The sequence below is a fragment of the Marmota flaviventris genome, chromosome 11 (genome assembly GCF_047511675.1).
Source record: "Marmota flaviventris isolate mMarFla1 chromosome 11, mMarFla1.hap1, whole genome shotgun sequence".
Lineage (NCBI taxonomy): Eukaryota > Metazoa > Chordata > Mammalia > Rodentia > Sciuridae > Marmota > Marmota flaviventris.
Genome location: NC_092508.1, coordinates 21,751,031 through 21,774,812, shown reverse-complemented (window position 1 = coordinate 21,774,812; position 23,782 = coordinate 21,751,031). Strand labels below are relative to the sequence as shown.

At 32.8% G+C, this 23,782-nt stretch overlaps 1 protein-coding gene across 1 annotated transcript in view; it reads right to left on the bottom strand.

Moving 5' to 3' along the window:
* Bard1 (BRCA1 associated RING domain 1) overlaps positions 1-23,782 on the bottom strand; it is a 69,001-nt gene that overhangs the window by 3,265 nt on the left and 41,954 nt on the right. Inside the window, exons 7-10 of the mRNA XM_027941904.2 lie at positions 19,673-19,781; positions 14,468-14,600; positions 13,828-13,920; positions 442-539 (exon numbers count right to left, since the gene is read on the bottom strand). Of these exons, the coding sequence (XP_027797705.1) occupies positions 442-539; positions 13,828-13,920; positions 14,468-14,600; positions 19,673-19,781 (433 nt within the window). The remainder of the gene's footprint in view (positions 1-441; positions 540-13,827; positions 13,921-14,467; positions 14,601-19,672; positions 19,782-23,782) is intronic.

The window sequence follows — 23,782 nt, the reverse complement described above, 5'->3', positions numbered from 1 at the left end:
CCTCCACTAAATTTTTTTTTGTCATTTCTAATACATATATATATATATATATATATATATATATATATATATATATGATAATGGAATATTATCCATTAAAACTGCAATATGTAGCAATAAAGACATATGGTAACTAAATCCGAGCAGCAGCTGTAAGTCTTCTTTCAAGCTACTTCCTGTATCTGAGATTTACCTCAGATTCTGAAAGGTTTATGGGAATGTTCAAGATGCCAAAAATCCATTAACAGTATGAAATTATTACCTTCTGGATTTTACTGCACATCGTGATCATCTTTCAGAATCAAGTGCTTGAAATAAGCACAATTAAAATTTTAATCAGTCACCTGTACTTGCTGAAAGGGCAGAAGAAGTTTTTCTTGATGGTGATAATAATATGAAGTCATAATAAGAACAATGAAAGTAGTATGGAAAGAAAAATACCAGCTGTTCTCTGTTGAGCCTGCTTCTCTGTGGGCCTTCAGGAATTTCATACTTTTCTTCCTGTTCACATACTTTGTTTTGTAGAGAGACTTTCACCCCTGACAAAACGCAAGGACAAATCAAAATAAATATCAAGTGAACACTATTTTTCTCTCATTGAAATTAGACAATTTACTAAAGTGTTTGTTTTTTTTTTTTTCCTTTTCATGGTTGTTCTCAGTATTATTCTGAAATAGAAACTTCATTTAGGCCAAAATATAGCAAAACTGATATTCCATATAAAGAAAATATAAGAAATCCTTCCTTCAGGATTAAGCAATGAGTTAGTACTAAACAGTAATTTTAAACTCCTTTGTGAACAATCTAAACCAATACACTATTTCAAAAACAAGAAAAGATATCAACAGTTTTACTAATAGCAATTATCCAAATTCATGTGAATAAAAAAGTCCATCACACAGCTATTCAGAAGGCTAAGGCAAGAGGACTGCAAGTTTGAGGCCAGCCTGGGTAGCTTAGCAAGATCCTGCCTCAAAATAAATAAAAGGCTGGGAGTTCACTCAGTAGCAGAACATTTATTTATTGGCATGCATAAGGAAGGTCCTGGGTTCAATCTTTAGTACCACAAGGCGGAGAGGATGCAGAGGGCTGTGGCATCATCTGAGTCCAGCACACAATAATCTGAACTAAGCACTTATCATCTGACTGCTCATTTTGGCTGTTAGACTGCAGAGAATTCAACATTAGGAAAAATGCTTAAGTCCACAGCACCTACATAGCTAGTCATATGATAGAGGTTCGACAGTACCTGTTAAAATAAAAAAAAAATAAGCAGTGTTTATTGCCTGGGATTTGACATTGAAGTCACTAGTTTAGAGAATATTTGGTTGGGCTTCACAATAAAAAGAACAGTCTTCTGATGGCTTGCATACGTGTGCTCAGATTCAGTTTATAAAGTAAAGGCAACCAGTACCCAGCATGATGCTACCTAAAGTCATTCCTCTAATGGGCTCCTGGGAGGAGAAGTCCTAAGCAGGACCACCCGCTAACAGGAGTCTTTGGGTGCCAAAGATCATCAGATGGGAGTACCCAAGCAGCTTAATCTAAAGACCACATCTTAGTGTATTGAAAGGCACCATCAATGGTAAATATATATACATCAATGCCATGTATATATATTTACCATACTCCTAGGTTTGATGGCACAGAAAAAACTCAATTTAAGATTTGAAGTCAAATGACTTTGTTATCCCAATCATTTTCTTTGAAATATTGTTTAAACTCTTTAACCTTAGCTTCCTTGCCTATGAAAAGAGAAAAAATGAAACTAACAATATCACCTACTTCATTCACAAAGCTTCTTGTGGATAAAAACGCAAGAAGTGTTCTAGAAACTAAATTGTGTAATAATTACCTTCATGATAAAAACAGCCTTCAAATCATTTGTTATTTGTCTTGACATTATTGTGATCAATAACCTCAATTTTATCATTGAAGAAATTCCATGAGGATTTGTAGGAACAAAATTAAAAAAAATACACAGCATCTATAAGACTTCAGAATTATAGTTCAAATTCTTAGCTATTTTTAAGTTTTTTTATGTAAAAATGTTGTATCTTTCATCACTTGATATCTACTAGCTTAAAACTTAACCAGAAAAAACTAACAGCTACAAAAATATCTACTTTCAATTGTGAATTATGCATATATGCTGGAAACAAATTGATTTAACATCATATTAGAAAACCTGAAAAATGTTGGTGATAAAATTCTGTCCAGGTAATCCCTACTCAATTCAAAAGTAGAGTAACTCCAATGCAGAAGAAGAATCTCTTAGCTTATAAATGGCATATATCTGTAAAAGGGCTCCTTTATGAACTGAAGGGTGGCCCAGAAACAAAAGTTAATCACTCCAAGCATCAGAACTGTCCCAGATTGCATTTGAGTATGATAAAAGGCCTCTTGCCCTATAATAGTTACCTTAAGAGCAAACTTGATGCTGTATAAGACAAACTCAGTGCTTTGCAGAAGTCAACAACATCTCACTTTAGGCTGAGCTCGACTTTGTGAGACAACTCTTTTTAAACTTTCTTCTCTATTATCCCAAACTCACAAAATAATGAAACTTCATCAATGTCTACATGAATCAATCTGCAGAACTTGCAGTAAGAGACAAAAATTGAAAAAACTAATACGTTTTGAGGAAAAATGGGATATTTGAACCCTATTTATTATATTTATTCCAATCTTCCTAGAACACTTGGATTTTGAAAATATTTAAAATTATGGAATTAAAGACCTAGAAAATATCCTAATGATCTTGCCCAACTTTCTTATTTTATTGATTTGAAAAGTCAAGTGCAGAAACATAAAGTGATTTGTTAAGATCACTGGTAATATGGCCAAATTGAAGCTAACTACTTCCTAACAAAATAGCTTTTCACTGTAGTGCTCTTCCTGTACCTTAATTATTAAGTGCCTATTATGTACAAAAGAGTTAGTCTCTGCCCCTAAGAAGGGAAGTGTTACTCATTTTTTATATTCCTACTGTTTCCTGCCACTCTTTAATTCCATAATCTAACTGATCACTTCCATTAAAATCGAAAGGCTTTATTTTAACTGGGTGCTTAAAGTGAAATTTTATTGCTTTATTTTCATTTATTGGTAAGCAATTAATCCATTATCAAATTTAGTTTTTCATTAAAATTTGTGCTAAAGATGTTAAGGATGCCACCAAGAGAAGCTCAAGTCAAGGTACATAAAACAGCAAAGGAAAGAAAAACATCTGAGTGTAAAACTGTTTCTAAAAATAATATAGGACCAATTTATCTTCAATATTTAAAAACTGCCAATAAAATATTCTAGAAGTATTGGTGATTTGGATGTAGGTCTTTATTATTTATGGTATTAAACAACAACAAAAAATTCAACATTGAAAGAAAAAGCAGAATATCAGTAAGAAAATATAGAAAGTCAAGTTTTTTTATTGTTACTTCTCTAGGCACAAACAGTAGAATGTGAACAAAATTTACTTGCTTATTTATTAAGTTTATTCTTCTTACACTTGTAAATCCTCTAAGACAAAACTTTCTTCCCATAAATTCTCATTAGTGGAGAACCATCATGGCAGCAGCACTTTATATAAACTCTGAATCTGTTACATTAATACTCACGCTAGGAGCAGAATGCATTATTGTACTAGGAATGTGTAAACACTGTCTAATACTCAAACATTAATTGTCCACAAAACACAATAATCACAATCATAAGTTCACCCAAGTAATTTAAAAAGAATATATATTTTTTAAAAGTGTAGAAAATCTGCTTATCATATACTCATAACTTTCCGGTTAAATTAAAGGAAAAACAAAATTAAAGCCCAATTTATTCCATTATACTTTCTTTTTAAAATGACTTCTCATTTAAAATGACCAAAGATACAATTATTTGTTCTAAGGAAAGACCCTGATAAAAATTATTACAATAACTGCTACTATCTGAGTTGTAAGCATTTAGAACATTCCCCCAATCCAGCAAGATTGTTAAAGTAGATATTCATTATCTGCAGCAGTCATGGTTCTATAAAAATGCTGAGGACACTGAACTATTGCTCTTAAGAGTAAATACAGGGTTAGGCTCCTATAATTGGTCCCAACATTTTCATTTACTGACCAAAACTTAATCATGTTTTATGTGTGTTTGTGATTTGTTGTTGTTGTTTAATATTGGGGATTGAACCCAGGGACACTTTACCACGGAGGAGCTACATCCCAGGTCCTTTGTATTTTTTTGAGAGAGGGCCTCACAAATTTGCTGAGGCTGACCTCAAACTTGCAATACTCCAGAGGTTTAGTCTACTCAGTAGCTGGTATTACTCAGGGCAATGTGTTTGTGTTTAAAAAAAAAAACCTTAGTCATTCTATTGTTTTTATCCATAAGCATTAAACTCAAGCCAAGAGCTCTACAATTTGGGCCGTAACAAAGTTTTACTAACAAGTGTTTTCTCTGAAAGGTCGATCCTTGACTACAGGAACATTGGTCAGCACAGCAACACTATATTTAGGGGCCATTTTAAACAGTGAAATTATGAACAAAAATGAACAGAATTCTAAAAACCATGCACTGTTTAAAAGTGTGAAAGGGATACTTCATTGTTTAGAGTAAGAGCTGAAGAAAGGTGGCAGAACATCTCTGACCTTAGCTGGGAAAGTGCTCATTTGGCAACTCAAAAGTCTAAGCTACTCTGCCTATGCCTACAAAAGCAACGCGCTGATTGTGGGATTACAAAATTTTAGAAGTATACAAATTCAAAAATAGAATTATTGAACAATGAGGATTTACTGTATATTATTTCTATTTCAGGGGAGAGAATTGAAGCAAAAGAAGTTAAGTGACTTAAACCATTAGCTAGTAAGTGGTAGAATGGGACTGGAACCCAAGTCCACTCAGTTTTCTAATGCCTGTGGCATTTTACATTAAAATATACCTTTCTGGTACACAAATAAACCTTCTAAAAGACATAACTGTGAATATGTCCAAAGCTTTAAAGCTGCTTTAACTGACGGTTCCAAAATATTGCTTAATATATAATATCAGAAGATTTAATAACTTAATACTCCATGTCTCAGAAAACAGAGCTCTGTCAAGAGACCGTTTTTCCTTAACTTGGAGTGGTTAATATATATTCCAATACACCCAGGACATTCATAATTCCCTATCATGTGAGTCTTAATTTGTTGGTTTTTCCTATGTCATAGGGCTCAAATCTCTTTCCCTCATTGTTTTTAATAGAATAATCATATCACCTGAATTTGCTAAGATGAATTTTCGAATCCTAGTATTTGCAATTTATAAATATTCTATAAATTGTTTTTTGCACATAATAAATTTTAGTATCAAATTTTTTAATAACGACTAAGTAAAAAACTAATGAATCTAATATAAAAGATTTAACTCTAACACATATTGAAAATGAAACTCAAAATGAAAATTTTAACAAGGTCAAAATACCATCCTAGAAACACTGCCAGTGTGCTCAATGGCATTACATCATATACTGTTTCTATACTAAATACCAATCCAAAAGGTACTACCAATGTAGTAAAATCATTAACTTAAACTCATTATTTTACATGTGATAATAATTTTCATTTCTTCTTCTTCTTTTTTTTTTTTTTAAAATCATTTTGGAATGCAGTCCCCTTCCTAAATGTCCTTCCTAAGGATATTTACAGAGTATCTGCAACAGTTTCTTTAGGTGAATGAGTACACCAGCACACAGAGCCAAGGACCAAACACTAAATGCTGCTCTGATACCTACTATATCAGAAGTAGCTAATATCTAATTACAGAAATAAGGAAGTGGTTTGTACCTATGCTGGTTGCTTATCCATTTTATGTGTTCATCTGGCTGGTTATTTAAACTATCACAATTAACACATTAAAATGGTATCAACTGATCCTAACAACGTGTGCCACCAGCCAATCAAAAGAATGTAGCCTGAACAGACATTAGAGTTTGGTTAAGTATGGCAGCAAGAGAAATAAAATGGCATACATCAAGAGAGCCACGTGGCACTTCCAATGGGAAGGCACTGCTACTTTTATAGTGTGAGTATGCCTGCATTCATACAAATGTCAGCTCTGTGGCAGTTGAAAATTTTCTGTAAGGTCAGAAAAATCCAGTACTCTAGTTATATTTACTAAACCAAAAAACTCTGCTGATACTATTTTACTATAAGTAACAATCTGTCAACTTCTTATGCTACCTAGTAGCAACTAAAGATGGATGAAAAAAAAAAAATAGTTCTTTCTTTCCCCCCTAAAAACTAAGAAACTATTTCCTAGGTCTAAAGCAACATGTTTGAATGGTGACAAAGTATTTTGGTAGAGCTGCTGTCATAGCACAGAAAATCTTAAAAATTTTTTGAAAGGTGAGAGTGACATCTAGTCCAAGGGTTGCAACTCGGATGCCTACAGGGATCAAATAGATTCCATAAATCATAAAAGATTTAAGCAGCTTTCCCAGTAAAACAACTGAAAAGAAAACTCATATCCTCCAACTCCTGAGCCATTTTTTTCCTTAAATCTTTATTCTCAGTCATAAAAAACAAAGCATCCAAGGAACTATAACTTCTCTTAAGATAAATCACATAAGTACTTAATAGAAATAAAAATTATTTTTGAGATTAGCCAAAAAGTATGCCAAAAATGGCAAAAACTGCTGACTACTTTGAGGGGGAAAGGATGGTACAGTGAGAGGGATAATGCACTTGGCTTTGCCTCTGTGGATCAATGAGCTCATTTAACTTGACTGATGCCAAAGCTGCCACTCTAACTTACACCCTACAGGTTTCAGAATGAGGACATACTCCTCAGTAGACATTATCATAGTCACAAATCTATACAACTTCCAATGAACCTCCTTTGAAGTAAACCAACTGAACTAATTTACTAAGTAAGTAAAAAAAGAAAATGAGGTGCTTTAAAATTAACTGTCAACAGTTTAAATGATGACACATTAATATCAAATGAAATGGAAGAATCTACCAGTCAAACACTACATATTTAGCAGGCCTAAATAATGGTTATTTTAAGGTTTTATTAACTCAGTGAAAGCTAAGCAATCTGTAACAAGAATTCTTAACCTATTTCCATTTAAAACAAAATATGAGAACTTTCACAAATTCCTAATAATTAACTCATCTAAGGTATAGTAAATATCATAATCTTTAATCTCTCTATATAAGATTTTAAAACTAACAAAATCATTTTCTACCAATTTAAAATACTTATGAAACTAAACTGAACTATTTAATATTTGTAATAAATGTTTTAATGAAGTACACAGTTATTCCATCATCTGCTACCAAAATATTTCGTCAGAAAGACAGACTCTTATTCTCCCTTTTGAAGGAAAAAAAAGGAGCAAATGCAAGGTCACATTTTTGTTAGCTGTCTCAGCTAGTGATTTCCAAAATGAAATGACTACATGAGTAAGTAATGTTATTTATGAAAAGATAGATTTCTTCATATGCCAGAATGATACATACTTTAAAATGTGTCAAAAAAGCCATTATCTTTATAAAATGTATGCTTTATTTCATCTTTCTTTTCACATGTTCAAAGATTTTGACTGAAAAACAAATAATAGTAGCAACAACCTAGCTACTGAAATGAAGAGATTCTTCTAGCCCAGATTTATTCCTGATCATATCCATCATTTCATGTAAACTTTCCTTACCCTGGGATCTTAATACTTTAAATGTATGTATGTATGTATGTATATGTGTGTGTGTATATATATATATATATATATATATATATATATATATATACAAACCCAACATACTACTTGACTCAAAGTCATTAACTTAAACTCATTAAGGCAGCTTTGGCTACCTTCATAAAGCCTAGAATATTTGCATATTAATGTAACTTAGAAATTTCAGGGCTGTACAATTTTTTAAAAAAGAAACTTATACTATACAGAGGGGTATTTGTTTATTCTATTATCACTAGTAACCACTCCTGCCTCCTACCTCATAAAGGCATATTTTCCATTTTAGCAGTATGAATCACTAATGATGTTCCTGGGTTTATATTAAGCCTGGTTACTTCTATACTTCTAGTTTTAGAAGGGGAAAACAAAAAGGAATATACAATGCAGAGGGAATAGGAAAAAGGAGCTCATGAATCCACATCTATGCAATATGATCAGAGAATAAAATGAAGATGGAATAAAGCTTCAAAATAAAGATCTGTTTCAAGTATCCAAAAGGAAGGGATTAACCCTACATAGAAGGTCACAGAATGTACACATTCTCTTCAAAGGCTAGAACAGTATATAAATCCATATTTTAACAAACTGTCGTTGTTTTGGAGCTGCCAGTTATTTGTAACTGAGATAGCATCAGTAATCAGAATTAAGTATCACTCTTGGATAACAACAAATGTCCTTTAAAAAAATTTAATCAAACATCACTTCATGGCAAAACCAAAAGTCCTAATAAAACATGTCATTAGATCCAAAGTAGGAACTTATGTCATTCAAAATAATAGTATATAAGTAAAATAAACAGGAATTTCTCTTCAGAGTCTAATCATAATCAATATCTGGGTTGTAAAATAAAATAATTTCTTTTTTTGCAAATGTTTTTACATTAGGTTTTTAGCCAAGTAAACTATGAAACCAATAAAGTTTAGAAAAAAGGAAAATCACAAGAAGAAACCTACAACAAAGACGAAAACAGAAAGAACAACTATACCATCACTGCAATTTCTGACAAATTGGGTACCAACTAAATGAGTAGAGAAATAAACACAGTATACAAAATCCTGAAAAAACACAGTGTCAGAAGACAATAAAATGAAGGCTGAAACTGTAAAATAAAAGCTAAATGTTCAATTCATTCCATCATAAACATCTAGTTTGAAATATCACAGAAATTACAGTCATGGATCAGTAGATTTTGTGATTCCATATAAATTCTATTGAACAATTATTTATTTTGGGCTACTTCTTATGCTACTATTCTACTTGTACATATATTTAGTATATAAAATACATTTTCTTTTAAGATAATATGCTAAGTTTATTTTACTTAATGCATACTAAGAAGTAAATTGTATCACTAAAAATATATTACCATTATAAAATTTTCTTAAGCAAAACTTGAGTATCAGTTCTCATACCTTATATAATAAATAATACCAAAATTGTCTGTTTAAAGATGTCATTAAAATCTAATGACAACCTCTTCAGTCTAATGTCCCAAACTCCAACAATTGAAAACTTATGTTCATGATTCTTTGGAGGTGATATATTAAAATTCTGAGTATAAATTTCTAATCTTAGATTAGTAAAATCATATGAAAATGTATTTTTAGGCCTGCATTAACAAGTATAAAAGATCCGGTATATTAATTAAGTGGTAGATATCCACAGATGCAGGTTCTAATTTTCCTTTTTAAAGACCAAAGCCCTTACCTATTCAATTAATTGCTGGGAAAGACTAAAAAGAAAATATATTATCTAATATATTTGAACTTGAAACTCTGAACTTATTTTTACAGAATTTGAATTTAAACTAATAGGCACACACTGTTTTCAAAACTCTTAAAAACAAATGGGCCTCTTTAGTAATGTTCCAACCTACTATACTTTTCTTCTTTTGCCTACATGCATTCATAATTTATGCTGTAAGAAAGACATAATTGGTTTTATGTTTTTTAATTTTAAAAATCCTGTTTTTAAATACTTTTGTTTTACTTGTATAAAAATACAAACTTTTCTCAGAGAATAACTTTAAAAAAAATAAAGAAAAAATTTAACCTTTTTATTTATTTGTTTTTTATGTGGTGCTGAGGATCGAAACCAGTGACTCACCAGTGCTAGGCAAGCACTCTACCACTGAACCACAAACCCAGCCCTCAGAGAATACCTTTAAGCATTCCAGAATCTTAATTCTCTCATATTGAGGTTATTTTCCTACTTCTTGCTATTAGAAATAACAATGCTAGCATTTCTTTTTCTTTTACCTGTATTACTTGTTTATGGTAAAATTTTTAAAGTAGGACTGTTAAAGAATTTTCTTTTATTCTTAGAGAATCTTTAGTGGAGGTCTTCTGGAAGCATGGAGTTGCATCATCAATCTTAATTTATAGAACACTTTGTTATCTTTTTTTTTTAATAATTAGCGAACATTATTGAATAAAAATTACATTTATCTTTAGAATTCCAAAACACTCTTAATATCCATTTAAGAAGCTCACTTTAGCAGAAAAGAATGAATTTGTTAAGCTGATTATGAGGTTAGTTATAATCCCGTGATGTAATGATTGTCTGTTAGGGTCCATTGCTAACAAAGACAAAAACAAAAAACGGCCCTTCCTCGGTCAGACACAAGTCCAATGCAAAATGTCTGGCACATTCCCCTAGCAACTCCTTTAGGTGCTAAGACTTTTAAAACTTCCACAGCTGCAATTTTATTTAAACTTAGATGAGAAAAGGGGAAGAGGGAGAACATTAAAGATGACAGCCATCTGCTTGCCTTTCACAATGAGGTGAGAAATGAAGACGCAGAATTCAATTTTTTTAAAAGAGATTAAGCCAGAGAAATGTTGAAAATAGTGTACTAAAGAAACCGGTGGGTAAAAAATACTTATTGAAGGTGTAGCTTGCACTTTTTGGTATGCAGTTTCAACTTATTATTCATAATAGATTTATAAAATATCTTATTTATGTAATTTCTATTCTTTCAGTCATGTCATTTGTTTAATTACCAAAATTCACCTTCTACAAGGGTAGTTATTAGAAGCTTATGAGGAATTAGCATCCATACTAGAACAGAGGCAGAATCTTATCCACAGATCTGACATATTCTTTTTCCCTCTTTTGGTGGTTCTAGGGACTGAACCCACACCTTGTACATGCTAAGTAGGTGCTTTATTCTGAGCTATATCCCCAGCCCCCCAACAATTATGATCATAATGAAGGATCTTTCCCTATTTATAGTTTCTGTAAAATATAAGATAAAAACTATCCCGTAAAAGACCTGTTAAACAATATGATGAGACAGAATGGCTGGTACAACAGTATAATGAGGGCCTAGTCTCAGAATCTTCCTGCTAAGTCTATTGACTATGCCATTCTAAGATATACACACACACACACACACACACACAATACATAATATATAAAATATTTACATATGGAAAATAAGAGCTATTAACAAAATAAGGCAAAACAGAAAATAGTTAAAATCTGAACTACTAGATCAAAAAGTTTTGAATAATTCTTTGTTAATTTGTAAAATTAGTCAAGTATCTAAAGAAAAAAATTGATAATAAAATTCCTCTTGAATTATTTGATTTATGGGAAAATACAGGTTTCTCTACCAACAAAGCTAGGGCCTACAATCAAACTCGAGACCTAGTTTTTATTAAGTCATACATCTTTACAATTAATTTTGAAAGTTTTGGTCCACTTCTTTTTCTTTTAATTTAAATGATTTTCAGATAGTTTGAATAACTCTGAAACACTTTTTCAGACCAAACTGAGATGCTTGACACTAAGAACAATATAGAAACTGTGAGAAATATATATATAAGAAAAAAGGTACTTGAGAGTTTTTGCCTTCTTTTCATAAACCCAGTGACTATTTAAAGTAATTGTCTCAAACCTTCAGCCTACTTCACTTTTGGACTTTATATTAGAAAATATAAGGATATGAACTTCAGTAAGATATTCCAACTACCCTCTATCCTAAAAAGATCATTGATATTAGAAGATGTTAATCGGTACTGTGAGAATCACTACACAGCAAAATATTAGGTCAGCTTGAGTTCATTAGCAATTTTATGAAAATAACACGGCCAAGCCAATGAAGTGACAAAACTCACATCTCCAAAAGAAGGTAGATTTTATAGAAATGTATTGTGTAGCCTGTTTATGTAACCAAATACCAACGTTCAGCATATTCTCAAAAACTAGACTCAAAGTGGAAAACATCTTAACACTCAAAATTTCACATGGCCTTTTTATTACTGAGACTTTATCATTATGAAACTCTATTTCTTCTTATAAGTACTGGCAAAGTTTCTGGCACAGGAGAAAAGAATACATAGTCATGGTGCCATTTTAAGTGAGTTTTTTAAACATTCAGGCTCAATAAGACCACAGATTTGGAAGAAAAAAGAAAGTTCAAATGTAAAGAGACATAATAAGAAACCTTTTTTTCCCCTATGCAAATGATCAATTAGTCCAATCACTTATTTCTCAAACTAGTCAGAACATGGAGGAATTAATAACAGAGACTAATGAGGACAGATGGAATGGAATTGCAGGTTACAAGACACTTTGGTGGGTTCAACCACATCAGTGGGAAACAGCATCAACAAAGAAAAGAGAAAGTAGAAGCCTCATTTGAAAAGGACATGAACACAAAGGAAACTGTTTACAAACCAAAAAATTTCAAACTCAGATTAAATAATATAATTAAGATCTTTGGTAGCACACGCCTGTAATCCCAGGGACTCAGGAGTCTGAGAGGCACTAGGATCATAAGTTCAAGGTCAGCCTCAGAAATTCAGCAAAACTCTGTCTTGAAATAAAAAAAAATAATGAGGACTGGGAATGTAGCTCTGTGGTAAAGTGCCCCTGGGTTCAATCCTGGGTACCAAAAATAAATAAATAATTTTTTTTTTTAAAGTTTTTAAAATCTTGATAAATTAAGCATTATACCATGAAGTCTTCAAAGAACAAAGCCATAAAACAATGTTTTTTTAAATGAATTTTATTACACTATTTACTTCTTAGAAAAAAAGTTTCACTAATTATATCCATTATTCTTTAACTTTTTATTTTGAAATAATTAGTCAAAGGAGGTTACAAAGAAGCACACAGAGAAGTTCCAAGCTACCTTCCCTCCAACAACTCTAGCGCTATCAACAACCCTACATCAACACAATTCACAGCAACTACATATGCACTAGTGTGTGTGTGCATGTAACTATGACACTTTATCACACGTGCAGGCTTGTACCATAAACATCACTATGATCAGAACCCTAATCTGTATAATCACAAGACTTCCCATGGTATTCTTTTGCAACCACTAATCTTTTCTAAACAATTTATTAACAAAGGTAGGTTAATCCACTGTCCTACTTCAGCTATTACATCAAAGGTAGATACTTAGCTACTGAGGAGTAGAAAATAACCAAGTATGAGGTTTCATTTTTTTTTAAAGTCCTACATGAATGCAAGATTTAAAAAAGCATACATGTGACAGCAGGAGAGATGGAAGGCAGCTTAGAAGTACTGATGTTTGACTGACAGTAACAAGGAAAGAGGGCCATATTTTCAGTGGAGGTTCAGGTAACACCTCATGTATTTACCCCCGACCTGGTAGTACAATGCAGTCTAAATTTCTCAACAGCTACCTAAAAATGATGAATTAAAACTAAGAGAACAAAAAAGAGTCAGGTAGGTAATATTTTAGAAATCTTAAAGGGAAAGCAATAAACTACTTTCATTTCATAGACCTCTTACGCAGTATATTTAAAACAGGAGTATGTTAAGTTAAATACATCATTTAACAGTAATATGGAAAGTCTACAATGTACTCCATTACTCCTTACTAAAATAAATAGTTGGTATTATAGAAAAAAAGACTTGAAAATCAGAATATATTTGTGGACATTTTATTAAAAATATATACATAATAGCATTAATATCAGAAGCTTTTTCAAAATACAGAGACTAACAAGAGGTAAGAAAATTAGCATATGTTCCTTAAATAATTAGGCACATTAATAATGCACTTTGAAAAGTAAACTACATTAGTTCATGCATGTTGCAATTCTCCCAAATCCAATACTTACATTCAAACTTTAGAATCCAGCATCCATTAAGAATTCCAAGCATACACTTCAGAGTACTCTGAACTTCATCACCAGGTACAATGACATGAGTTACTAAAACATAAATATAGTAGTAAGAAAAACAGAGATATAAACCAAAGTAATTAATATCCTTTAAAAAAATAACCAGTTGGTACATTTTATTAACTTATACCTGAACTTTCTTCAAAGGTCACAATTTTTATACACAAATAAAGGACTTTTTATATCATTCTCTAATCTGACCATCAACATGAAAAATTAGATCAATAGTTTACCAATAGTAAAGTTGAAGTCACATTAGCAAATGCAAATTTTCTGTTATATTCAAATTATAACTGAGGAATTACTGCATTACATAGCATTCTAATGTTACTGGCAAACCCATAAATTTGTTCTTCTGACATACTGTCCTAAAACATGTATAAGGTTTCAAACTTCACATTTTGTAGTAACAATAAACCTGTAAGTAGTTTATCACTACAAAAACATTTTAGGTTGTTACAAGATACAAAGTATATATCTCAATGGTTAAAGCATATCAAAGTTAACCAAGTTAATTTTCCAAAGTGATTACCTATTTAAAATTTTTTTCTGCCAAAAATAAAATCAAAATCCTCACCTGTACTGTCAAACTCAGCACATTTTTTAGCCTTAAGAATTGTTGCAAGTTCACTGAGCATTTTCTGTTGTTCTGAAGAAAGTCCACTGCCTATAAGCACAAGTGGTCCATCTCTACGCTGCCCAGAATTCACCTGTTAGTGAAAAAGGAAATACCACAGCAGTAAAATTTAGAAAGAGAGAGACATTCAATAGGATGTCACCTGATAAAAGACTGAATTTCATTACTTCACTTACTCTATTTAATAATTCCCAATAACGTCTACTGAACCTACACTCACGTCCCTGATGCTCAACATATTTGAGTAACTATTTCTCTGTTCCTTTATTTTCCTCCCAAGAAAACATAAATTGGGCTAGCTCTCTTTACCCAGGACATTGTTCTTCCTTGTTGTCAAACCAGATCTCTGTAGGGTTTAAAATTTTAGTCTGTCACTGGTAAACCCAAAGTATCAATTAAAATGATCAATTCTCTTTGCCTCCTCCAATTATTCAACAGAGTTAAACTCAACTTGTTCAATTTAGTTGAAATTGAGATTATCTGTAAAGTCAAAGAATACTGAAGCTTTATGGCCTCAAAGAAGACAAATGTTTATTAAAGCTAAGGAAAAATGAAAACAGAAAAAAGAATTCAAGTTAGGAGATTGGATCCATTACAGTGAGAAGTCCATGTCACTCATGAGAGAGGAAGTAGTACTCTAACAAAGACTTACACTTTTATTTTAACAATTATATTTAGAGTTTAGGAGACAAAAAGATACAAAAATAAAGAGAAGACATCAATGTATGTCATTAAAGATTAGAAATGGAAGATGCAAAGAAACAATGACAAAGTGGCTAAAGAACAGCTAATAGAAATTTAATAAATAGAATTAGAATGAATTTCCAAAAGCTACCTGATGAAACAGAAATAATAATCCAGTGAAGAAGAAAAGTTAAATCAGTACTGCTGTATTAAAGGATAAAATGCCAAATGCAATACTGTCCTTTTCAAACATGAGCCACAGGACCCTTTGTGTATGTATGTATACTGGGCATCTGGGCTTTCCAGAGCTCTGAAGTACATGAGAAGAATGATGAAGGCACAAGCCCACAGAGCTGGGAGAAAGTCAGTATTCACTTCACACAGCACAACAATTATAATTCATATTATACTTAAGTCGTTGGCTACATCTATAAATAGGCTAATTTCAATAATTCATTATTCATTCCCTCAAAAAAGATTAAATGAGATTCTACTATGTATTAAGCAAGCATATAAGTCATTTTTTAAAAGATTTGCATAGATTTTGTTTTAAAAATAATAGTATTCAGTACTTAAAAGTTCAACTAGCATACTTACTTATTCATTGCAAATTCCAATAGCAACAGTTTTACTGGGCATGGTACATATTCCACACCAATTTACAATCACATTTCTATAAGCATTTTTCCTAGTCACTAAATTATAAAACGATGTAAACATAACTAAACACTGTAAACACTCTATAACATGAGAATGTTCAGTACACTCAATATACTCTATAATTGTTCAATTACTATATGATGATAATATTAAAAAACAGTATGTCAAAAAATCTTGAGTTAGGCAAATAAGTGCCATAAAACTAGCTCTAAATAGAATACATTACTCTTCAACTTATATAACTCTATTTCAGCTAAATTAGTTCACTGCACAAAACACAAAAGTGGAAAGATATCATATCTAAATATAGCATGTTATACTATCTGTACCAAGAAAACTACCAAAGTGGGTCAAGCATTTTCCCATCATAGTTTTTAAAATTTCCATAAAAAACGGAAACTAAAACTAATTTCTCATAGTGAAGGAATGCTATAATAAAATATAAAGCAAACAGCTGCCAAAGCACACGTTTGACTTAGGGAGGGACTGAGCATGGGGGCTGGGGATTCTATTTGAATAAGAAAGGGTCTCAGAACCATGAGGCTCCAAAGAGGTTCAAGAAATAATCCAAGAGCTCAATACCCTGATTTTATAGAAATTAGACATTTTGTTCAGCGGCATTAAACTCACTCTTACTCAAATAATAATTCAATGTGGTACTTTTCTCAGATAATTATTATTAGTGATGAGTTTATAAAAATGGAGTTAAAAATCTGGAAAGAATAAAAAAGTAAATGTGATGCTCAAAAGGGATCATGGGCAGAGAAATCCCCAAATGAACATGGCCTGCAGTTTTGTTGGTCTTTAAGATCAGAGAATATTTCTCAGATTCAAAGCAATGCCTTCAAATAGTCATTAACTAATACTTATCAACCCTTCCCTTCACCTGATATTCCCTGAAGCAGCTTCTTGGAAAGGATTCCAGACCCAGCCACCAAGCACTTGTGCTCATTTTAGGGACAAGCATGCCTCTAACAGGGCACTACAGTGCTCCTGCACACAGTCAATAAATACTTATTAAGCCCTTAATATATGCCAGAAACTGTTTTCAATGCCAGAGTTAATATAGTAAATAAGATAGTCAGTCCCTGCCCTCACAGAGTTTATATTCTAGTTGGAGCAGGGGGAAAAAAACAATTCAGTAAAAACATCTGATACCAGATAATCTGTGGTATGACAATACAGAGGGAGCGGGTGAGCAACCTTGGGAGGTGCTCTTTCACAGGGAGTGGCACAGTCAGACTGGAAGGAAATGAGGAAATAGGTCACATGAACATCTGGCTCCCCACATCTGTTCCTGGCAAAGAAAACAACTAGTGCTAAAGACCTGACAGAGAACATAGTTGGTGGACTCAAAGGCAGCCCATATGGCTTAAAAAGGTGAGCAGAAAATGCCTGGGGGCAGCAGATCCCAGAGTTCACATCTTAAGGGTTCTACATAAAGAAGCTATGCTTTCAACTGACACTCGTGATCAGGTAATGGTTTTTCTTCAGCCTCGTTATCAACCACTAAGACAGTAAATGATACTCACAGGCCATATCCACATGACAGTACAGATTTCTCATATTCAATAATAAAAATCCTTATTTTCTGAAGGCATTGCCATCCTCAGACTCCAAGAATACCATAAAGATATCTTTATTTCTGACACATTTAATATGATCCTTCTTCAGCTTTTACATAAAAGGAACACTGACAAATGACAACTTTGATATGCTGTGTTCTGCCAGGAGAGTTCAAGTATAAATGAATAAAATAAGTAGCATTAAGTAGTTATTAAGTATGGTGGAACTGAATGAGAACTGACCTAAGACTTAAGAAATTTGAGTTCTAACTGGTCCATTAAGAAATATTTTTTTTTAATGTCTGGTTAATAACCCCGGGCAAAGCAACACCTCTCTAGGTCTCAGTTTTCTCATTTGTAAAAGGAATAAATTAAAATGCTGACTTCTAGGTTCTCTTCTAGCTCATTTCCAAAACTATAATTTGGAGCACATTAATAAGGTTGCAGTCTAAAGCAGAAGATAAAGAGCTTGCAACTATAAAAGAAACTAGCCTGTGATGGAACCTATGACCACATCAAATTGTAACTACCTCGGCCATCTCTGTAACTTCAACAAGGCATCAATCACTAATCCATTGCCCTTCCTAGACAGGAAATCTCCTAGGAATGGTGTTTCCTTCAGTTTATCCCCTTCCCTCATCTGAGCAGTTACCAAGATACAGCAAGTCCACCAACTCTTTCTTTCTCTCTCAAACTCCTTCTTTTCTCCATCTCCACATCATTACCACCACCCTCAATTCCAGGCTTCACCATTTCACACCTGAACTCTACCACAATAGTCTCTCTGTCAGCCTCAATCTCTTCCTTCTCAAAACTGGGTCCTCCAGACCACCCCATTCCAGTTAAACACACTAAAGTTCCCCAGTAAGTCTAAAGTCCCTATCAAGAAATTCAAGGCCTTTCACAGGCTGATCCCAACCCAGTTCTTTAGCCCAAATTCCACTTTAACAAACCTCAGTTCCTCTCACCCTACACTGTACAGTGCCTTGAATTTCTAAGGTTCTTTATGTCTCCTTTCCTCCTAGCAGTTGCTCTTTAAAATTGAACTGCTTTCTTCACGATGTTAAGACTAATAAAAGTGAACAACGTTGTTGTCCAGACAAAACCCATTCCTCACTGCTTCCATACTACCAAAAGTCCAGGTATGGACCTTTTAAGATCTGACCCTATTTCCAAGCCCAAGGTATGTCAAAACAAATTTAGTACTGGTTCTGACAAATCAGACACTGGGGAAATTAACAACAAGATCCCTGGGAAAAGTTTTAGTGACTCTTTTACAGGTGGGCACTGTCACATCTGAAATTGTGGCGATGATCCTATGACCACTAAAGGGACACAGCTTACAAATACAGGATGGCAAAGCAAATAGAAAGAATTTGGGTCCTTGGTACAGTCCTTAACTGCTGTGTAAAACAATGCAGAGCTAGCCTATGGTGGGATCACCTTTAAGATAATAAATTAAAAACTTTAATCATTTGTGTAAAGTTTTTCTAATATTTGTATCTAACAGCATTCTAACAGATAGCCTGCTAAAACTCTTACCTTGAAGACTGAGACAACTTCTGTCATCTTCTCTGTGAAGTTCTTCCTGAACCCTTCTGAAGTTTTCTTTTACGTTCTCTATGATTCTATTGTACATTTTTAGTGCTTCTATTATAAATTTATTACAATGTGTAGTAAAATTTTTATATCTGTATTCCCTACTTAGTTGTGGGTTCCTAAGGAAAAGGCGTTCTTTCTACTTTATCTCTTGTATCTTTGTCACTTGTACCTCTCTCCTTAGCTCCAAAATCACATATCCTACAACCTACTGTTTGATATAAAATTGGTGTACATTACTACAGATTCCCTTCCCCATAATACTTACAATATTTACACATTCACAGTCTATCTTTCTTCTCTATCTCACACTAGCAAGTAAGTCCCCTGAACTTATCTATTCAATCTGTCTCTTTTCTGCTTCTCACTAGCAGGCAAGTTCTTTGAAGTAAGGGTTGTATCAGTCATATTCATTGTTGTATGAACGCTGCCTTAAGTACAGAGAATGTTCAATAAATATTTCTTGATAGTTTTACTCTGATTGTCTCTGAATCCACCGTAGCTAATACTAAGGAAGTGCTCAATAATTGTTTGGTGAATGAAAGCCATTTGCTAACTGGAAATTTTTCCATTATGTTCCTTTCATAACCAATTTCAATAAAAGATATAAATGTCCCAAAGCTAAATCTATACTTACAACTGAGCAATGGCTAGTTGAGGATGATTCATTCTTCTCTGGTAGCAGCAATAATGATTTCATATTTTCATTGTCTGTATAATCCACAGGCCGCAGACCAAATATATTACTGGTAAAATAAATGCAGATGGGTCTAAGTAAATAAAATGTGTGACTTGATTCTTAACAAAATGGATGTACTGGTGGAATAATTGTTTTAACATCCTTAATGATACACAATGTTAATGAAAATAAATGACTCAGAACTCACATTAGGCACATGGATCCAGTATCAAAAGCTACTGAATTCAATGAAGAAAGATGTGAAATTTCAATATGACACCAAATCATTACACAGAGTATTTTTAATTGAATATGTTTTAACTCATATTTGAATTTTTCCACAACTCTCGTTTTCTGTATTCATATTCACATTTTAAAACATGGTTTCCTAATCATTAATCACTACGGGTGAGATGCTTTCACATGCAAATATAAATCATTTACTATAGCTATTATAGGCTCTATAGTCTGTATAAACAAATACAAAATTAGATAACACAGCATAGGCATTTAGATCCATTAGAAGGAAAACTATGCTGCATGACAAATAATTTAATAAAGCAGAAAACATGACACTTTAAAAATTAATTTTAATACATATATATACTCTAATCTATAATAATCACAGCCATCACAGAACAAACCATTGTTGTCCAGAGAGCAATTTGATGTAAACTTCTCAGCATGCACTGATTCACAAGATACAGTGTTACACTGAAGAGACTTTACATCACAGTAGGAGCCCCTTATTTTATAGACAGGAAAATAAAGAAGAACAGTTTCCAATGACTAGACTAAGATAACATGCTCTTGTTCTTTCCAGTAAGATTCAATGCTGTCCATCCACTGTCTTTCAATTGTAAGTAATTTTTACAACCTCAGGACTCTTATCTATTCCACTTCTTTACATATGGTCTGTAATCAGCTTGGAAAATATTCATGCATTCGATTTCAATAGCTTTTTTTTTTTTTTTTTTTTTTTAATGTACCAAGAACTCTTCTAGGCTCTAAAGAACCAATGAGATAAAAGGTTATTCTACCTTCACAAAGCTCAATGGGCAAAATAGAGAAAAGCAAACAGAAGGGACTTTGCAATCTGGTAAAGGTTCCAAGGCCTGAAAAGGGAATGAAGAGAAGGTAGAATAAGAATAGAAAAGTGTATGTGAAGGCCTTTAAGCAAGGTAGCACAGTAAATCAGAAACAGAAGATAAGAAAAGAGAAAGTGAAGAAAGAGAGTAAGACAAGCACCACAGGGAATGAATGGGGTGATGGGTAAAGAGGCGTTCTGGAGTGTAAGCTGCAGCCACATTATGTAAAAACAAAGGGGTGGTGTTCAAGAACTGAACTTCCACCTCAGAACAGTTTCCTAAGCAGCCATAAGCAGGAGAGATGGCACTAACAGAGTTCGCTGGTTAAGTGCAGGGGTTGTAGAACCCGACTGCCTAAACTTAAATTCCAGCTCTGCCAATCAAAAGCTATGTGACCTTAGACAAATCATTTAAGCCTCTTGTGCCTCTGTTTCTTCATCTGTAAAATGGAAATAATAATATAGCCTATTTTCTAAAATTACAAGGATGAAATGAATTAATACATCAAAACCACTTAAAACAGTGCTTGCCAGACATATTGTCTGAGAAACTGCCTTAACATTGTCAAAGTGCATTTTTAGAAGACAGATTAAAAAGGAAAGTAAGAGAACATAGTAAGTTATATCTGAAGTATATCATTTCCCTCGATTTTACGATATACTTCATGTAGGATTTATAATGATAATTTGCAAGTTTAGTAAGGGAAAAGTAAAGAAGCATGTGTTCTGAATATTACAATGAGAATAGATTTTCATTTTCTGTTTGGTACAATCTAAAGAGTGTAAGGAGGTAAATGAAAATCCTTTTCCTAACAGGATTCTTTCTGATCACCAAGACTGATGGAAAGGAAGGGTTAAGCTGAATTGTTTAATGTTTCAATTTCACCCCAAGGGCAAAGTTCACAATGCAGGTAAAACCCTTCAATGTCCTTTTCCCTACAGGAATGACACAGTAGAAACTGCTTGCAACTGTGCACTGAGTGAAAAACACCACAAGTAAAAAGGGAGAAGTACAAATTTAAACTTGTACTCAAACACACAGATCATCCAATCTGCAAAAGCAAATACAAAAAAGGCGTTTTTTTAACTAATGCTAAACCCGTCACCCATGACAGAAAGCCAACATGGTCCATAAATGAAATCCTTTATTAACAAGTACAAAATTGCAAATATAAAGATTTAATTTTTCAAGTCATTTTGCCTATTGTGAACAGAAAAAAGTACAATCATTGAAAAAAGTTAACATGTTTTCTTAAAGCTGTAAAACATAAATTATCCTTGTTGTAGGTGATTTCACTTTTAGAGAATTAACTAGCACAGGAAGACAATTAATAGGTCCAATGATCCATATAATATTTTCTAGCTAAGAATTCAATGTTCTGCCAAGGAAAAGTCTGTTAATAGCAGACCAAATACCAAATTCTAAATCCTACATAGCTATTATTTAAATAAATAATAAAAAAAAGCATTTGATATTTTCCACAAGGTGAGAACTTTAGTCCTGGGTTTGCACTGGGATATACATAAAGAAGTGGGGCAGACGGATGGCCAACAAGATTTTGAACAGTTAACAATACAAAAATTCCCAGATAATAAATATTATAAAAGATATAAAAATTTTTCTCAATATCTGAGATTAAAATAGAACTAATCTTTCCTCTTGGACAATGAATTCTTAGCTCAGAAAGGTAAATTACTTGAGCAACAAACAAGTAAATTCAGAGTTAAATGAATTAGCATTATTTAAAAAGTTTACATAACAAAAGCTGAAAATACATTAAAAGTTATTAAAATGTGACTTCACAGTAAGATGGAAAAATGTTCAAATTAATTGAAAAAAAAAAGATAAAATCTGAAATAAAGACATGACTTTCTATTGCATGGTCATTCCGTCCATAACGACTCAGGGCCCCAAAACCTTGCAATAAAAATATTCATCATCCGAGCATAGCCTCTAAGGGAAAAAACTGGGCTGGGAAGACATCACTGAAAACCTATAAATTACATAATGAAGATGGCAAATAAAGAATGTCGACTATATTTTTAATTTGTGCTATATATGGTTAATTCTTGGATATCATGCCTTATAAGATTCAAAATTTCCTCCCTATATTCAAGAAGTTTTTTAATTCAATTGGCTTTGCAGTGATAATATTCCATTCTTTCTTTTTTTTTTTTATTTAATATCTGGTCTTCCGTTAACAGTTACCTAAATATATTACTGAGCTGTTGACTCTCCCCACTTTCTGGGCTACAAAAAGGTTCTCAGCTATATTTACATTTTATAAAACACTACTGAAAAGACAGTTCTTAAGCACTGCCTCCACTATTAGGGTCATGTGGTCTGGGCATCACTCATTACAATCTAATTCCAGAACCTTAAAATTTTCTAATCTGGCTTCCCCAGTCCTCTTCTAACAAGTTTTTCTCTCTCCTAAAGACATCTAAAATAACTCAAGGTTGGATTTTGTCTTTATTTTTTTTCCCCTCTCTCTCCCCCAGAACTATATTACAAAAATTTTACTCCTTTCTATAGTTTGGTTTACCTCTAACTGAAATAATTCATACTAAAATTCATATAGCAGCAGAAAAGTTGTAAAGTTCAACGAAAATACAGAAATGCACTACATAATGCCATTTTGGTCAACAAATGACCACATATATAACACTGGTCCTGTGAGATTATACTGCCTAATGATGTCACAGCCATCTTAGTTTATGTAGGACAGGATGCTCACACAACAATGAAATCACTTAACAAGGCCATTTCTCAGAATGTATCCCCATTGTTAGGTAAAAGAAGACCATGTACCAAATACTGAGTAAAATCTGCATATGTGTGAGGATATGGTCCTTTTATCAAACATGCTTTCAGCAGAACTACTGCTTCCTTATATATTTGGTGTAACAAAAATCAAAAAATATTTTAGCTACAGAGCCCTGAAATATGTGAAAACAGAAACAATATTGTTTTAGCATTC